The sequence below is a fragment of the Numida meleagris genome, chromosome 17 (assembly GCF_002078875.1).
Source record: "Numida meleagris isolate 19003 breed g44 Domestic line chromosome 17, NumMel1.0, whole genome shotgun sequence".
Classification (NCBI taxonomy): domain Eukaryota; kingdom Metazoa; phylum Chordata; class Aves; order Galliformes; family Numididae; genus Numida; species Numida meleagris.
In genome coordinates this window covers 3536538-3553817 of record NC_034425.1, presented here as the reverse complement: position 1 = coordinate 3553817, position 17280 = coordinate 3536538, and the positions used below count along the sequence as shown (strand labels likewise).

Here is a 17280-nt window from a genome sequence, read left to right as displayed (position 1 = left end):
ATGCTGTTATCTTCCATCTTCAAACATTTCTGAGCCCTTTCCTGATAAGTCAGACATGTGTAAGGTTAGGATATGTGTTTTCAATGTTACATCTAACTTTCTAGCTTGAGGTAATTTTTTTGCAGGTCCCAAACCCTATCATTCTGTCTTTTGATGACGTTCCTTTGACATTAGTGAATGGCCACGATGTAACTGATGTAGTTAGTAGTTTTATTGGTTTGCTTAATAGAGTACAGCTGCCTTATTTTACCTAGAAGCTGATATTTTGCTGGTCCAAAAGCCAAACCCAGACATCTGATCTGCGCTGCTTACCTTGAATTCTGCCCTCTTGCCAAAGGTTTCTCTACTGTAGCTGTTCACTCTTGGTCGAGCGCAGTCAGCATTGCTGTGCTTGGAGGCCAGCTGCCTCCGGGCCAAGTGAAAACCTGGTGGGTGCAGTCTGACAATGAAGCCAAACCTGTTTGGCTGTATGGGGTGGCAAGGAACGGGGGCTGATCTGCATGGGTCAGGAGACTTTGTTCTCTGTGGCAGGACGAGTCTCTTGGCCGTTCAGTTAATACTTTAATGAGAAGTTCTGAGCCTGTAGCAATACTGCAGTCATCCTTCCCCCTCCCACCATTAAACTAGATTTTTGTCTATAAAGCAATAATTTTATTACATATATATATATTCCATATGTTCACTTGGTGAAAGCGTCTGTGATTCTAAGACCAAAAAAAACAAACCTGAAGAATACCAATTCTAGCATGTATGAAAGCAAGGCTTAAGTGAGGAACAAGCCTTCTGTAAGGAATAAGTGGCAGTTCCAAAAATAGATCCTCAGTGGACACATTAGAATTGCAGAGGAATTTTTAAAGTAAAACTGACTGCAGAGAATCCAGACGTGCAAAATTCTGTTAATGGGAAGGAATGGGGAAATTAAATACTGGGATCTGCCTCCAGCATATCAGCATGGCCTTATCCTGTATGTTAGGGATGCCTGGTGGCGGAGCTGAATGAACGGGGTTGTCATTGTTGAGCTGCTGTAAGACATACAACAGTTATTTACAAGCAATAGCAAGACAAGGTTTTAATGGCTTGCAGCCCTTCCATGTGTGTCTCTTAATCTCAAAGATATGTTTCTGCGTTGTGGAAAGGCTCATATATACTGCCGTCGCTGCAGAGAAATAGGAAGTGCTTGAGAATAGCTGACATTCCGCAGTAATCGCGGCGGTCCCTGCTCCCAGAGCATTTCAGCTTTGGCTGGCCCGTTGCCAGCTGCTCTGTGATGCTTTTTTTTGGAGGTCAGCCTCTTTGCCAGAGTACTCTAACCTTGAACCAAAGCAGTCGTGTCCTGTGCAGTTGGGGTCAGAAGCCAAGTTTCCTCTCCCAGAAGCTAGCGACGCTGATGCTAATTGCAAGGCACATTCTGTCAAAACCAAGCGCTGCGCTCAGAGCTACGTGGCTTCTGAGCCAGAACTGATTTCCATCTGTCTTGCTTGGAACATGGACAGAGCGAACGCTATTTTCTCTGTAGAATGGTTTTGTACATACATTTAATATGAACATGTTGAAGTGAAATTGCAAGTCAGCCTCACACTGCTATTACCCCCAGGAGGGCAGCGAAGGTCAGTGTATAATAAAGAGTGACATGTATCAGTCTGACTGTATAATCTGTCCTTGATGTTCCGCCTTAACCCAGACCAGCACAATGTCAGGTTTTCTGTTTTCTTTGATTTTTTTTTTGTTTCCCTTTCCAACCAGCATTTTACTGTTGCTCTCCCAGTCACCAGCCAGCCTAACCTGAGCGAGCAGACTCTCCTCGCTTACTCCAAAGGAAGAAAGATGAACATGACTTTATTTATATTCAGCCTCTTGGGGTTTTCTGTCCTTAGTCTTTTGTTTTCCTAGGGGAAGAAATGGTACCTGCCCAACTTCTTTTTTTTTTTTTTTTAGCTTCTTGTTTTAGAGATTCATGCCTCAAGACTGTGTAGCAGCTCTAATGAAGTTGTAAGCTGTTAGCCTTGCTGTTTAGTGGAGTAGCACTGTGCCCTGGGCTCTTCCAGGCTCTCTGGACTTCTCAAAGGGAGGAAGAGAACGAATGCTTTCCTTGTGAGCATCTCTGAAGCAAGCAGGTGTAACTCTTCACTTCTCACCGTGGCTATCCGCTTTCTCCTCAGATCTGCCCTAGTCATTCATGTGTTCTCTGGAGGTGGACATTCAGGTTCCCACATGTAGGAGCGTGTATTACACGGTTTCAGGTGTGCAAATTTATTCAAGCAAACCACAAGTGGCTTGTATCTGTTTTAAAGAAACCGCTCTTCCAATTAGAGCCCCGCTGAGGTGTGCCTGTGGTTGTTAAAGATCATTTTGTGCAGATAAAAGGCAGAATGTTAGCCCTTGTGTCAAGGTCAAATTCTTTCTTTCCAAACTGTTGTGTTTTTGTTTTTTTTTTTTTGCTTGCTTGCTAAATCTTGAGTTTTTAGAGCTGGAATAAAGGTGCATTAAATCATGGAGAAGTTTATTTTTTTTAACTGGAAGAAGATTGTCTGCATGTGGTGGAATGGTTCTTAGGTAGTTATGAGCCAGTTCCCTTTCAGTTTCATTATATACATCTGTATGGAGCAATCATGCCACTGTAATTTTGCTAATAAAGCTTGTCTGTGATTTCTTTTCTGAAATGAAAATGACTAACTAATGAATAGTACCCGTGCAGGAAGGGATCCACTGGTATCCATGCATGTGCTGAAGGGCTAAAGTACCGTGCTGTACAAAAAGAGCCTGTGTGGGTGGCGTGACTGCTCACATCACTCTTCAGAACAGAGGTTTTCTGTGTCTGCCCATCTCTTCCAGTGCTGCAAGGCAGAGCTCCTCGCTCAGCTGGGTAAGTTGGTTACCACGGTTGTGTAACTCAACAGCGAGTTACCAGTAAAATTCCACTAATCCGGGAGATTGCTTCATAGCCTCTTTTGAATCTCTTGCTTTATTTATAAGGTCTAAATTGTATTAATGAAATATTAAAATATTAGAGTAACACGGGTTTCTGAAACTGGTTCGCTGCCCCTGTAGCCTACGCATCACTGCACGTTCTGATACGGAGGAAGCTTACTGCAGTTTCCCCCCATAACTTTTCTGCTTTTTTCCTTCTATCCCCTACTTCAGTTTTGGTTTGGGTCAGCCTTAAGTAAACATGCAATTTTTGTTTTTTAGTATAACTCAAATTTATCAAGAATGCTTTACGAATATGTAAGTAAATAGTAAGCGCAGAGTTTTACAGAGATTTACAGTTGTAGGCGCTGTTCTAAATGGAGCATCCTTTCAATAAGCTGCCCTTTAAAACCTTTAGATTCCTGAATTGCGTGTTAGAGAAATGAGTACTTCATTGATTGATGTATGCTTCCTGAAGAATACAAACTAATAGTCTGTTAATGAAAGTGATACCACAGTGCATAATACCTTCTAGTCAATGTGCGTTTAGCATGAACTTCTCAGGAAAATTCTCTGCATCATATACTTAGAGGCATCCTTCCTAGAAGCAGTATGCTGTGAGTGACAGCTAAAATGATATTCCAGAGTGCACATTGTTCAAGGTAGTGTGGTTTTTTGCAGTCTGTTTTAATTCCAGTAGGACTCTGGATTGCTATCCCTGCGTGGCAGCCTCGAAGGATACAAGTTCAAGCACAACAGAGACAAAGCTGTTTTTACAACAGGTACACAAGTTCTGGAATATGGTGTGGGTGCTCTGATGATTCCCCACTGGTCTGCCCAGCTTCACTTATTCATTTTACAAATGATCAGGGTGATACAATAAACAGTATGCCAACTTCTGAGGAGCCACCATAGCGTGCTATTTGAGTGCGTTATGCCTTAGACTCAGAGCTAGTTCACAAGTGCTGGCCTGCAGGGTAGTTATTAGGGCTGTTTAAAATGCCAAGCTGTGCATTTGATCTATATTTGGAATGTACTTAAAGCCAGCAGCGATCAACACTGTAACCATGGAAATGCTGCTTGAAGGGAGGAGGTGGCCAGAAACGCCCCTGCTGGTTAGTGCTGTTACTTTCACTTGGGAGTGCTTTGTAGCAGTGCTAACACATGAAAGGTCCTGTTGTCAGAAATCCAGGTGGTGTGTGAGGTGTTGTGTCAGCAGCTCTAATTGCAAGCTATTGCAATTCTTACCGTTTCATTTCTAATGCCATCTCAGCGGCGTTTCCTGATAGTTGACAGTGTGTATAAACTATTGTTGTGCCTGAAATCTAGCATGAAGCTGTTCCTTTCACCCCGCAGAAGACATCTGAGACATTAAGTGTGAAATAGCCCGGACTGTGTCTACAGAGGTGTGTTAAGTGTTGGTACTTCCTGTTATGTGTGATGGAGCTCTGTTCCTTGTGCAAAAGCCACAGTGCCTCTATTCCAAAAGGTTGCTCTGCTTTCACTGCGTGCATCCTGTGTGTGTTTTAGGTAAGTGCTGTTTGGGATGATGGTGATCGAAAAGCAAGTGGATAATTGCCTCTAGACAGTGGCAACAAAAGGTAATGGGATGTTGGTGGGAAGGCTCAGCCTCTGCTGCCATACCATCCCACCCACGTCACCTCTGATGCTGTGGGCACCGTGATAAAATAGGAGGTATTACTTTGGAGCAGTCCTCGTATGGTATTGCAGAGTAGCTACTGAATCTTAGTTAAGTCTGTGTGCTGGGTTACTTTGTCATGTTTGTGGACCATGTCTTCATTGTTTTCAGATGCTTTCAACTTTCTATTTCAGGAATTTCTGAAATGGATGTGAAGATCCACAGCTTTCTTACTGCCTTTTGAATTGAAGCAGGAAATCTCAGTGCCAGCTTTTCATGTGACGGGCCTCTTAAATCTGTTGAGTAGAACAAATACACAGTGTTTATTCTTTGGTGACATCAACAAAATTGCTTTAATAGCTTTTCACTGGCTCTGTGCATGTTGCCTAGGAGTAGGATATATTTGAGACCTGCAAGAAACATAGCTGGGTAGTTATTTAAAGTACTACAGGATTCTGAAGCAGCTAAATGTGAAAATTGACAGAACAGTCCTGTTCTCTTCTTCAAACAAAGCAATGAAACATAAGGCTTTATATAGTTGCACTAAGATGTGAATTTAAATGTACTTGAATAAATCTCTCCTCCCTTGCCACTTCTATGTGGATGTTTGCTCAGGTTTACGTGGGTCATTCATAGCAATGTAGGGTTTTGGATCCTTTTCAAATGAACCTGATTAAATCAAAAGGACTCTTTTAAACAAGTATCAGAGCATCAAAAGAAGGCAAGGCATGTTAGGGATTATACTCGTTTGTACACATAATAAAAACTTGTCTTCCATACCCAACTCTCCAGTGACGAGAGTAGCTGTCAGCAGTGAGAATTTAATGGTTCGGTGAATGCCAGGAAAAGAAATGTTTTCTTGTCCAGCTCTGCTTATAGTGGGCATCAATTCCCTCAGCTCTCTGTTTCCAGGTGAATGTCTCAGGAATTCCTATTTCTCTGAAGGAGGGGTGAGCTAACAAAGCTCAGTTTATTGGCTTGGCTGTTGTCAGCACTTCTCTAGAGACAAGGGTACTGCAAACAAGGAGCCCTCTTAGCACTTCATACCCTAACAAGTGAAGCCCTGGTGGTGCTAATGAAACGCGTCCTGCAGTGATGTTCCATGTAGCTAGGGGCATGCAGGCTGTGAGGAGAGCAGGGTGCTTGATGCCTGTGGGTGCTGGAAGCACAGTGAATGCTTTGAGAGCTGTGCAGAAGCACCACTTGAGTGCAATCTCATAAATACAGCACGCGGTACAGAAATGTTCTGAAGGCACGAAGGGCATCTGTTAACAGCACAGCAAAATGAGTTTTCATTTCATTGAAATCGCCTGGATATTGTGCTGCAGTAGGTCCTCAATCCACCGATGGTTTTTCTTCCCAGAGCTCTACCTCTCAGCATTGGAGGAATTAATTGGCCTTCAGTGCAGAATTTGTGAACAGTCTGTGCAGAGCAGGCTCTTGTTAGTACTTGTCTCATAACTCGTGTAATGTGTATTTGTGTGGTCTATATTGGGAAAAAAAAGGCAGAAAAGTGAAACTTCAATAACTAAAAAGCCATAGCAGTTTGTAATGCTATAAACATAACAGCACCCTTTATCAAAATTTTAGACTCCATCTCAGAACTTCAGTACTGGGATGCGTGTCTGCAATGTAGATGGCAGTTGGGCCATCTGGATTTGGTGCATGGTGTGGGAGCAGTACGAGTACTGTGTGCTTCAGAGCTGTAGGCTTCCATACTAAGTACACTAACGAGCATTTAATCAGGAAGTCGCAGGTCAATAACGCTTTGTACTCGTGTGTAATAAACAAGAACTTTTTAGCCTCTAAAATGAAGCAGAATGCTTGTTTTATTGATATCAACTTGTCTTATTGATTTTTCTGTGTAACTTAAAGAAGAGTTATTTTATCTTGGATGTACTTAATAGCTATCATTAATACTTAAAGGCCAAATTTCATCTTGTACAAGGGAACAGCGCATGAATATAGTGTTCCTATTCCTCAGTAACAGGGTAAAATGCTTTCGGACCGGGCTGGAGGGAGGATGGAAGAGGGATGAGGTAAGATAGGACTAGGATGCAGCTGCCACCTCAGTTAAGAATGATGGGGATGTGGAGTTACTGAGCAGTGCCTTGGGCCTGGAGGCCAGGGTGAAGGGCTTCTCAGCTCCCCACACTTGCCAGGTGAATGTCAGCCAGTTCTTGTTTGAAGAAATGCACCGAAGTGCATCCCACCATCTGAGACTGCTGTGGGTCATTGTGCCAGTACATTAAAAATCTGACTGGTCGTGTTGGTGGCAAAGACTGGGCCAAGACTTACAAACAAGTGAAAAATAAGGTTGGTTCAACTACCTCGTCGAGGACCAGAAGCGTGCGTATAGATAACTTCTGTTTTAGATGCTATCCCCTAATTCATTCTTTGGTCTGAATCTGCCTCTTTCATGCTCAGTGGGTTGTCTCTAGTCCCATAGAAGCCTTATTTGTAGTCTTGTGTAATTAAAGCCTTCCTGGTCTTTTCCAAAGAAAGTGAGTTCCTGGTACTGAGTCACTGCCAAGCTGCCTTTGTTTCTCAGAAAGAAGAAAATCACTTTTGGTAAATGAGAACATTTAATGGACTAAAAATGCAACGAGGAAGGAAAAAACACTTTTTTGAACAAGTGGCTGCTGTGGGGAGCCATGCTGATGAGGAAAACCAACTGCACAAAGTTTAGCAGTGCTGCCTGCATGATATCAGGGGCTTGACTTGTAGCAGGGAAGTCTTGGAGGTCTGTTTGTCCTTACTGAGCTTGCTTCACAGCAGTGTTCCTTTCTGAGGAGCTGACTACTTGTGCATTAAAGATTTTGCTTCCTGAACTGCACTCCAGTTCTGGTGGCTGGAATACTAACTTAGCTAGAAACCGTTTCTGGATATTCTTGAGGTAGATCCTTTTCTGCCCACCCACTTTTCTTCTCTCAATTCCAGTTGGTAACTAATGTATGAGCTAGCATGCATGAAATGCACTGGCACTGAGATATGCACTTTGTTGGTAGAAGTCTCATGATTTTTAAACTCATATTTGTTGTACAGAGAAGTATGAACAGCAGTGTGTTATGGGTGAGATGGTATTTGCTGATTTGTGAGAATTAATCCAGAGTTGTTTCATTCCAAATGCAGCTGCCAAGATGTTGAAGCCTCTTGGTTGGCCTCCTGTGAGCCAGTGTTTTTCCTATTGATCTGCAGAGGAGGAAGGGGACCTGGTGATACCAGGAATGATGGAGCTGCTGGCATGCAGGCTGTCAGGCTAGTGCTCCAGTGACTCTCGTGTATTTACAAACAACTCACATTCCTCATACTAGCAGTGGGTAGAAGAGTGTGGTGAACGTTGGTATGCCTCTGCAGATTAGCACCCAAACATGGTCAGGTATTTATTGCAGACGTAACGTTTGCGTGTGGCACGTGGAGGAGCAGGCTCAGTTGGCAGGATGGGTCGGCCTCTCTTGGGATGCCCTTGGAGAATGTTGTGCTACTTCTGAAAGGCTGCTCCTCTCGCCATGTTGAGCAGTGAGCAAAAAGAAATGCAGCATCTTAGCCTGTTCCAGGTAATTAGCTATTAAGAAAAAAAAAAAGATGAGCTGAGTAGTTTGCGTGTATAAATAACTGACATTTTCCAGAGGACTGAGCACATTCCTGTTCTCAAATGGTTGAGACCTCTTTGTTTAGCCCTAGGTGTGGTTTGAGAAGCAAAAAACCAGAACATCATCTCCCATCTTCCTGAAAATTGGGCTGGGATCATCCCTGACTGTTCTCAAATTTGGAAGGATCCTGTTACTGCTAACATTGTAATCCGGAAATGTGAGGATAGCAGGAGCAAGTGTAATTTGCTTGGGTGTGAGAAATAACTGCGATGGGTTTAAAATAGCGTCGCTTCTGAACTGCTTTCATGTCTTGAAGCACAGCTAAAATACTAGCAAAGATGAAAGGAAAATCCTGTTATTTGTTTCGACTTGAAACAGGAGTTGCTAAGGGAAGTGGTTGGAGAAGAAGCTTTAATACGGTGCTGTTTTGATGGAAATTATGCTTGTCAATGTTCTTACTGTTACACGCATTAAGAAAGTTAGGGGTTAATAATAGGCCCATGAAATTTGAAGTTTGGGCAGTATATTTCTGAATACACCATGCCACCTTTTAGTAAACAGGAGTACGCGAATGTTTGAGGCTGGTAGAAAAATTTGAATTTAGGGATGACTTAAGGAACAACAGCATTGCAGGCTTAACGTTTCTAAAAGGTCTGTCCATCCACCTTTGTCCTACCCAGAGGGCATTGTCACTCCTCATGTCCAACCCAGCACCAATTGCAGATGTCTGGAGGAATCATAATATAAAATCATAGAATGGCCTGGGTTGAAAAGGGCCTCAAAGATCATTTAGTTTCAACCCCCCTGCTGTGAGCAGGGTTGCCAACCACTAGACCAGGCTGCCCAGAGCCACGTCCAGATGTGTTCTGCTCTGCTTACTTCTGTTCCACACGGGGAACTCCACTTACCCTCTTTTTTTTCAAAGGTGACAGAACAAAATGGTACAATTAAGTAACATCCTTGCAACATCCTTCCTGGATGCATTCAGTCCCAGAGCAGCAGCGTTTTGTTCTTGCATGCAGAGTGCAGCAGTATTGCTTCAGCTGCTTTGCTTTTGAGGAAATAATTGGCTTTTGTGATTGTATCTGTGCAATGCAGTTGCAGCGCTGAGAGGAAGGTGTGTAGCACCTAATGATTTTATTTGTAAAGAGGGACCTATCACAGAGGGAAAACACACGTGGCATCTTGTAATGCTTTATCAGGCTGCTAAAGAAATACTGGATAACGCAGTTTAGTTATTTCCTGCCTGCAAAGCCAGACTTGAGACAGTTTCTTTTTCAAAACACCTCAATAATGCAGCACAGCATTACAAGCAAAGGAGCAGCATTTGGTTATTTTTTTATGTTCCCATGCTCTTTTCCTTGCTCCAGTTCTGGCAGTACGTATGCTGCTTTGACCCCTGTGTCCCTTATGGATTGCTGTGCCGTTCTTACACTGCAGGTTTTCCTCTTGTGCTGTGTTGGTCCATGGTGTGAAGGGACATCTCTTGGCATCCCAGTCTGTGGCAGCTTTTCCTGCCCGCTCTGCACTGAGAACTGGTTGCCACGTATGGAAAAGACAGCAATGCTTAAATCAGATTGACAATTCTGATGTGGCTGCAGTTTACTGTAATTGCGCGTATGATCACGCTGTAATAATTTTCCTCAAACAATGCTGTACTGAGAAGTGATCCATTACAAGAACCTGTGCTGGTGGCACACAACTTGAATAAAACCAGCCTGACATAAGAGCCCAGTGAAGTTGACTGGGAGCAGTTTTCAATGCGATGTGTGCGCATTCTTCAGGGAAGGAAGACTCCAGGGTTGCTGTTAATCTCCTTGAAACCTTCAAGTACTTTGTTGCTGTAAGCACTCAGCGTGCCAGCTTCTGGCTGTTAATTATTTTGTTCTCTTCCAAACCGAACGCGTTCAGCTCCGTCTTGCCTTTCAGAACAACAAATTCTTGGGCTTTTTTTTTTTTTGCTTGTAGTTCAGTAAACCCTTCCAGCAGGTAATGTTGCAATTTGCAAGTGCTCACAAGGCAAATGAGGAGCTTTTTGAGGACTAAGATGAGAAATGCATCAATATGTGCAATGAACGAGACCGCAGAGACTTATTATAGGGGTTCCTCAGTGGGGATGTTTCATTGTCATTCAAAGTAAAACAAACAAAACCCCTTCCAAAATAGCGAGGAAATGCTAGATGTTTTATGAGCTGAAGAGGAAGTGGGTAATGGTTGTTACAAAGTCCTCAAATAAAGAAAAACCAAAATTGCTTCTCTGGGAAATCTCTTTTCCCCCGGCTTCAGGATAGCATTTGACTTGAGCCAGCATAGTTGCAGTAGTGATTAACTGTGAGTGTTCAGGCTTGTTATCCAGTGAGAGGGCTGAGGCATTTCTGTCTAACTATAAAAACGTATAGACTTTGTTCAGAACAAGCCCTTCATCAGATAAATAAGGAAACTCTTGTACTGTTTTAATAGGACCGGTCCTCCCATAGAACAGTAAAAGATTCTTGCTGTATACTGTTGCTGCTGTGTTACAGCATTAATGCTCTGCCACTTCTATCATGCATGTCTCTGAGCTCAGAACTTATTTCTCTTCCTAGCTTAAACAAAACCAGCTGTGCACAAAGGAGAGGTTTGAAGAAAGGAGCATGTGTATGTACTCGTTCTGGTTGTGCTTCAAGTACATTACAGAGGAGCTCTATGAACTCAGGGCAGTCTTGCTGCAAAAAATGGTTTAAAAAATATTCATGAAGGGGAGAAAAGCTGACATTGTTTTAGTGCATTGTGCTGCTGTCACCATAGTAACGCTGCTACAGTTGAACTCTGGTAGCAAACTAAGTGTTTTTTATTCTTATACAGGGGGAATTAAGAGACCTTTTCTCTTCCAGTGCAGTCGTTGCATGCTTTCTGCAGCTGCTGCTTATTTTCTTCCACACCCTCTCCCTGCTGATGCTGTTCCTGTGCTGCTGCCCAGCTATATTAAGAGCAGTTAAGAAGATTTAAAAGGACAAAGTGCATATTTTAGCTCTTTTTAAAGGCTTTTGTTTGACGTTCGGCTCTCAGATTTCTGCATTGGGGCACCTTGCAAATCCTACCGACTTACCAAAGCCAAGGTTTTGAGTCTAATGGCAAAAAGGAAAGAATTCATGGTTTGGAAAGGAGGGTAAAACAGTGATTCTATCACTGCTCCTCACGAGAGGGAAGCAGAGAGATACTAGTGACTATGAAAAGGAGGAAATACCAGTTATGCTGTGTTCTCCAGTTACAGTTGGCTCTAAAACTAAAACTCAGCAATGTTCTTAGTGGGGATAACTCCCTGTGTTACCGATTCTAGATTGTAAGCTATATCTGATTGTGTCTAATTTAACACCATCTTTCTTGTTTGTGAAGTATTTAACAGAGTCATTTATATGACTCTGTTCTGTAACTGGAGGCAAAGCTATTGCTGTCTGGCACGGTGGCAAAAAGTTCCAGTTGTCAAAAGTATGACAAGGCCTCGTCACAATGGAAAGGCTTATTGTATGTTGGTGAACGTAACTGTAAGCTGATCAACTGTGCCGTGAAATCATCACGAACACTCTGTGCACAGGGAACTTGAGAGCTCCATTAGCTTAAGAAATGGGCTTGGGAACGTTTTTATTAGGCCTGTGGGAGCTGTGTGGAATACCCTCTGGACAGCTTGGTGAAACACCGATAGTTAGCACATGGGGTGTTTTTAATCCACCACGTGATTGTTTTGTCTGGTGGTATTTTTGAACTAGAGAGTCTCATTTTCCTGTTATTGCTGACAAGAGGGTTGTCGTTATGGGTAACAGGCAGTTTCCTTTGGGGGGGAGGGATGGGGAAGGGACGTGTTTTGTGTGTTGTTTTACTCAAGTAGGCCTATGTGAGGAACGTCTTAAATGGTTTGCCTGGCACGCCTTCTGATCTTTCAACTCCACGTAGGATCCCTTCTTCAAAAGGTATCAGTGGTCTTCTGCCTTCAGGTGCTGGTGATGTCAGTGAAGGAACCCTACATGCACCTTCATAACTTAACTATGATGACAGCTTGTTTTCTTCTTTCTCTGTTGTTGTAGGCTTATGAGAGGAGGTTTCCTACGTGCCCACTGATTCCGATGTTTGTGGCCAGTGACACTGTGAGTGAATACAAGAGCGAGGATGAAGCCATCCATGTGATCGAACGGCGCTGTAAGCTGGATATCGATGCACCACGGCTGTTGAAAAAGGTGATTAGATTTGAAGTGCCTGCTCTTACTTCTGGACAGAATTTCACGTGAATATCGTATGTTAACAGAACGTGTGGCATCTTCCTCAGATTGCAGGAGTGGATTACGTCTACTTTGTCCAGAAGAATTCTCTGAACAGACGGGAAAGGACTTTGCATATAGAAGCCTACAACGAAACCTTCTCTAACAGAGTCATTATTAATGAGCACTGCTCTTACACAGTGAGTAATGGGCTCTTGATGGTGCTACAGATGGAATTAAGTCAGTGTTTAGATTTCAAAACTCAAGCAGAAGTTAGGTTGTTCTTGGCTTTTGCCTTGCAAGAAAAAATAACCAACGTACCTCCATGAGTGATAATTGTTGTTAGTGTTAAATCTAACACACTTGCTTGAAGAACTGAAAACAAGTTTGGCACCCTCTTGCTTGAGCATCTTCTCAGATAGCAGAACACAACATAATTTGCTGTGTTTGACAGCTCTGTTTAGGCAAGTCTGTGGTCTGTAATAGCAGTGTGAGCCTTCTCAAGGCTGTTGATACCCTGACAGAACTGTTAAAGGAAACTTCAACAGTCGCTTTATTTGCCTTCTGCTCGACTCAAATGTTCATCATCAGCAGTGTTTTAACCTAACTCTTTCCATGGTGGCTGGCTTTGGTCTCCAGTGCAGATGTTTTCTGATACAGAGGAGTCTGGTGGCATGCTTGCTGTTATGTTCTGGTCCTGTTATTTCTTAATATCTTAGGAAATACTCATGGGCTGACAGAGCACATGTTCATAGAAGTAAAACTTCTAATAGGTTTCAGAGGTCAAATGCAAGCTAGCAAATGTAACCCGCTTATTTGCAATATAGCATTTTTTTATGTGCAGCTAATATTTTTTCTGTTTTCTACAGAAACATGGTTAAAAGGTCACTGGAATTCAAACCCACTTGACACTCTTACCCTATTTCTGTACTGTTATTGTTATTACCCTATATTTGTTATTAGTTCTCCAATTATTTCCACTTTAAAATCCTCTTCTGTCTGCTGTTTTTCCTGTGGAAGATGCTCTAAACTTTAAAGGGCAAGATAGTAGCAAAAACCTCCCTGATGGTTTGTTCAACCAAATGAGAAGTTTACACTTCTTTTCTGTAGCATTAACATAGGAGAACAAAGTAAAATATTTCTCTACCTTGGTACTTCGTAGGTCAAAGAAGCAACAACCTGTTGCAGTATGTCTGTTGCAAACATGTCTAGACTGCAGTGCTGGGGAATGCTTACTCTGTGCTTGCTGCAGTCTTTAAGCTAGCTGGCCTGATCTATCAGCTCAACCTGCAGGAACAGAAAGTTCACTGTGGAGTATTTTATTTTCTTCCACTCATAGACAACAGTCTCAACTCATATCTACAATGAGATATTGTTAATTATTTGAACCTGCTGGTCTCCTGTATCTTGGCTCATGCACTAGTATTTCTCCACCCTTCCCTTTCTCGTTAGGAACATGTACTGTTCCAGCAGTGGGGTTACAGGAGGGCTTCTCAGCCAATTGTTCTTTAATGTTATCTTTTCCAATCGGTATTTTGCAAATGAAGCAAAAGGCAGCAAATTCCTCTTGTGTTTTTGAACCCGATGAAGAGTCATTTCAAACATTGTGAGGAAAAAGAATGCCAAATATATAACTAGATTGTATGACCTCCTTTTAACTATTAGGTTCATCCTGACAATGAAGACTGGACCTGTTTTGAACAGTCAGCGAGTCTGGATATAAAATCTTTTTTTGGTTTTGAAAGCACAGTGGAAAAGATTGCCATGAAGCAGTACACCAGCAATATTAAAAAGGTGAGCTTGCAGCTGTGAATTTAGTGCCTGGCTCCAAGTTATGGAAAGATAATGTAACTGCTGCTAAGGAACAGGCTGCTGTGGTCAGAAAGCTGGGCCGTTTACTCGTTAGCCTAGGGCAGTGTGTGTGTGTGTAGGTCTGTATTTGGAAGTGGAATCTTTAGAGAGGTCTGGCCACATAAAGGGTTTCCAGACCAATCCTTTCTGTGTCTAAAGGTATTTTTAGTAGCTGAAGTAAAGTCTCCTTTTTAAAGGGAAAGGAAATAATAGAGTACTACCTGAAGCAGCTGGAGGAAGAAGGAATAACCTTTGTTCCTCGTTGGACTCCTCCTGTTGCATGTAAATTGGAGAGCAGCACATCCCACACAAGACGACCAGTTTCACCTGCTGTTAATGTGCCAGATTCTGCCACAAAGGAGGGCTTGAACAATAAGGAGATCCTCAACACCTCAAGCAGCCCCTCAGAGCTTACCGCAGGAACACCTGATGGTATGGTGGTTTGACTTGTTTTAGTGGGATTCTTTGTACTGTAGAGGCTCTCGGCGGCACTGTGCTACTTCTCCTGGGTAGCTGAAAACTTGAACATCAGCTTGAAGAGCTGTTATCAGCTTGTTTGTTTTTTTTTAGTGAATGAAGATCAGAAGAGCGGAGAAGCTTTTCTCTTTGTTCGTTAGGTTGCAAATCAATAGCCTGCGTTTTGCCCAGAAATTCAGGGATGGGTTTAACTATAGCAATAGCGAGGAGGAAGCTTCCCTGGTCGCAGTCTTCTGTTCTATCTTCCTTCTGCTGTCAGTAGTGGAATTTGGGAAAATTTTTTGCACTGGAAGGTTTAGGTCAGAACTCCTCTAATATTTCCAGAAGGATCAAGCCCTATGATTGCTGTGAATTGACAAGTCTGAATACACCGTGGGGAAAAAAGCTTTTGTAAATGCATGTTTTCACTCCTTTCTTAGTTGCAGAAGAATGAATCTTCTCAGTTTAACCTGAAGATAACCGTGTCTGTTTCTTTGCTCATCTTTTCACTGATTCAAAGAAATTTCATTCAACCCTGCAGGGAACACAGAGCAGCCACTTCTCTGTCTCAGATATCGGCGTATAAGATCATTTGCTGTTTTGGTTAGGTCAGTTCAGGACCACTTTAATCACGTGTACATCTCCTTTTAGACAAGCTAGATGCAGACTACATCAAGCGTTATCTGGGTGACTTGACACCAATGCAGGAAAGCTGCCTCATTCGGCTGAGACAGTGGCTCCAAGAGACGCACAAGGGCAAAGTAAGTTCCTGTTTGTTTCATGTGGCTCTCTCTTGATATGCGAGATGCAAGGTAGGCCTGGTCAAACAGCATGCCACGCCTCATGTTGTTAACTAGTTTTGATACGTGGCCCTCTGTAATCAGATTACCCAAATTAAGTCTTTACACCTGCAATAGAATGTTGTGACTGCCCGTCTGCTGAGGTGCTTAACTGGTGAGTGTGAGTGCCTCCCAGAACATAATAACCCAGCACAGGGGAATAGCGTCGGTTTTACAAGTCTTCCTGGTTCTAGAATGACTTTATTTTTACATTTTTTTTGTTTTGGCCAACATCATGCTCATAAATCTGTATATGCAAGGGAACCAGTGTGGCCTGTTAAAGCACCGAGAGAAAACCTGAAGGTTTTCCAGTTGCTTGTGACTTGCTTATCTGTCTCTGTTTCCAGGCCTTCCTGTTACTTAGCAATGAAGTACAGTCTGTGTTTTGTCCTTACAGTCATTAAAATGACTAATTTATTATGGTCATACAGATGTAAAGCACTGTAAGGGTTCATGAAATGTTTATATCCCTCAAATGAAAGTAGTTGCAATACCTGACAGGGCTTTGGTTTAGTTGCAAAAGAGACTGATTTCCTTGATTAACTGAGTGTTCTATACCATCCTCTTGCCCTGGTGCTAGGCTACCCCTTTTTCAGCTTCTTGTTCATCCTTTGGTTCTTCTGCCTTCAGACCCTGAGTACAAAGTTGTGTTGTTTGTTTCTGTGTTGTTGTTGTTTGTAATAGATCCCAAAGGATGAGCACATTTTAAGATTCCTCCGTGCCCGGGATTTCAACATTGATAAAGCAAGAGAGATCCTTTGCCAGTCTCTGACGTGGCGTAAGCAGCACCAGGTAGACTACATTTTAGATACCTGGAATCCTCCTCAAGTACTCCAGGATTACTATGCAGGAGGCTGGCATCATCATGACAAAGGTATGATCTATGCTGTGGATACAGACCAGCCTTTTTATGTTCCATATTAAAGGTTGCAGTGGTTCCTCTGTTAGCTAGAGGTGGCTAGAAAGCTGGGTGAAACTTCTCAATTATTATGTACTAAACATATTTAAATTCACATTGCCAGCTCCTTAAGTAGTGGAAGCTGACTCCTAGGTCCTAATCTTCCTGACTAATACCAACATGTTTAACTCTGTAAAGAGCTCTGCTATGCCAGAATCTTTAAAAAAAAAAAAATAATAATAATAATTGCTCTTCTCTACTGCTTTGAGTTGGTTAGAACGGTGTTATGCAAATGCTGAGTATTCTATTTCAGTGATTAAAAGATGTTTGTAAATAAGTGTGTTTTTCTAATCAACTTATTTCTGATGTTGGATAAGTCTGCTCATGGCATAAATGAATACTTATTTGGCATTACAATCAGCTTAATGAAGAGAAGTGGGACGTTGCAGAAACACCAAATAGAGCACGTTTATTGAAGAAGGGAGGAACCTTTGGCTGAATTCACTTAGTATGGTGTGGCATGGCCAAATCTTTAAAACATGGAAGACTACACCTGGTGTGCTCCCTTGTCCCTCAGCTGGCTTTATTGTGCACTAGTCTTGTTGCCAGTACACGCACAGAAATGAAACGTTTTGGAACTCATTGCTGGAGGCATGCTGGGCTCGGTAGATAAGGAAGTGGTCTCTCACTGTGAGCTATCTCTGCTCTTCTGCTTTAGTCCTTTCCCCACTAGGCACCATTGTTCCTGCCAATTCTTCCTGTTACAAGGAAGATAACAGGAAGCTGTCTGCAGTCCTGGCCGGGAGACAGGGGGGACACAGCAGAAGCTTTATCCCTGTGAAGTGAAAGAGCCTGACTGGCTCTG

At 42.6% G+C, this 17280-nt stretch overlaps 1 protein-coding gene across 2 annotated transcripts in view; it reads left to right on the top strand.

The window, feature by feature from the left end:
- Positions 1 to 17280, top strand: part of SEC14L1 (SEC14 like lipid binding 1) — a 36379-nt gene that overhangs the window by 9692 nt on the left and 9407 nt on the right. The window contains exons 1-7 of one of the 2 annotated variants that reach the window (XM_021414418.1): positions 11936 to 12086; positions 12201 to 12350; positions 12440 to 12571; positions 14037 to 14165; positions 14420 to 14654; positions 15330 to 15439; positions 16202 to 16391. In XM_021414418.1, coding sequence (XP_021270093.1) covers positions 12027 to 12086; positions 12201 to 12350; positions 12440 to 12571; positions 14037 to 14165; positions 14420 to 14654; positions 15330 to 15439; positions 16202 to 16391 — 1006 coding nt within the window. In that variant the 5' untranslated portion in view covers positions 11936 to 12026. Of the gene's footprint in view, positions 1 to 11935; positions 12087 to 12200; positions 12351 to 12439; positions 12572 to 14036; positions 14166 to 14419; positions 14655 to 15329; positions 15440 to 16201; positions 16392 to 17280 lie in introns of those variants that run through there. The other variant, XM_021414417.1, reaches the window with a different exon arrangement.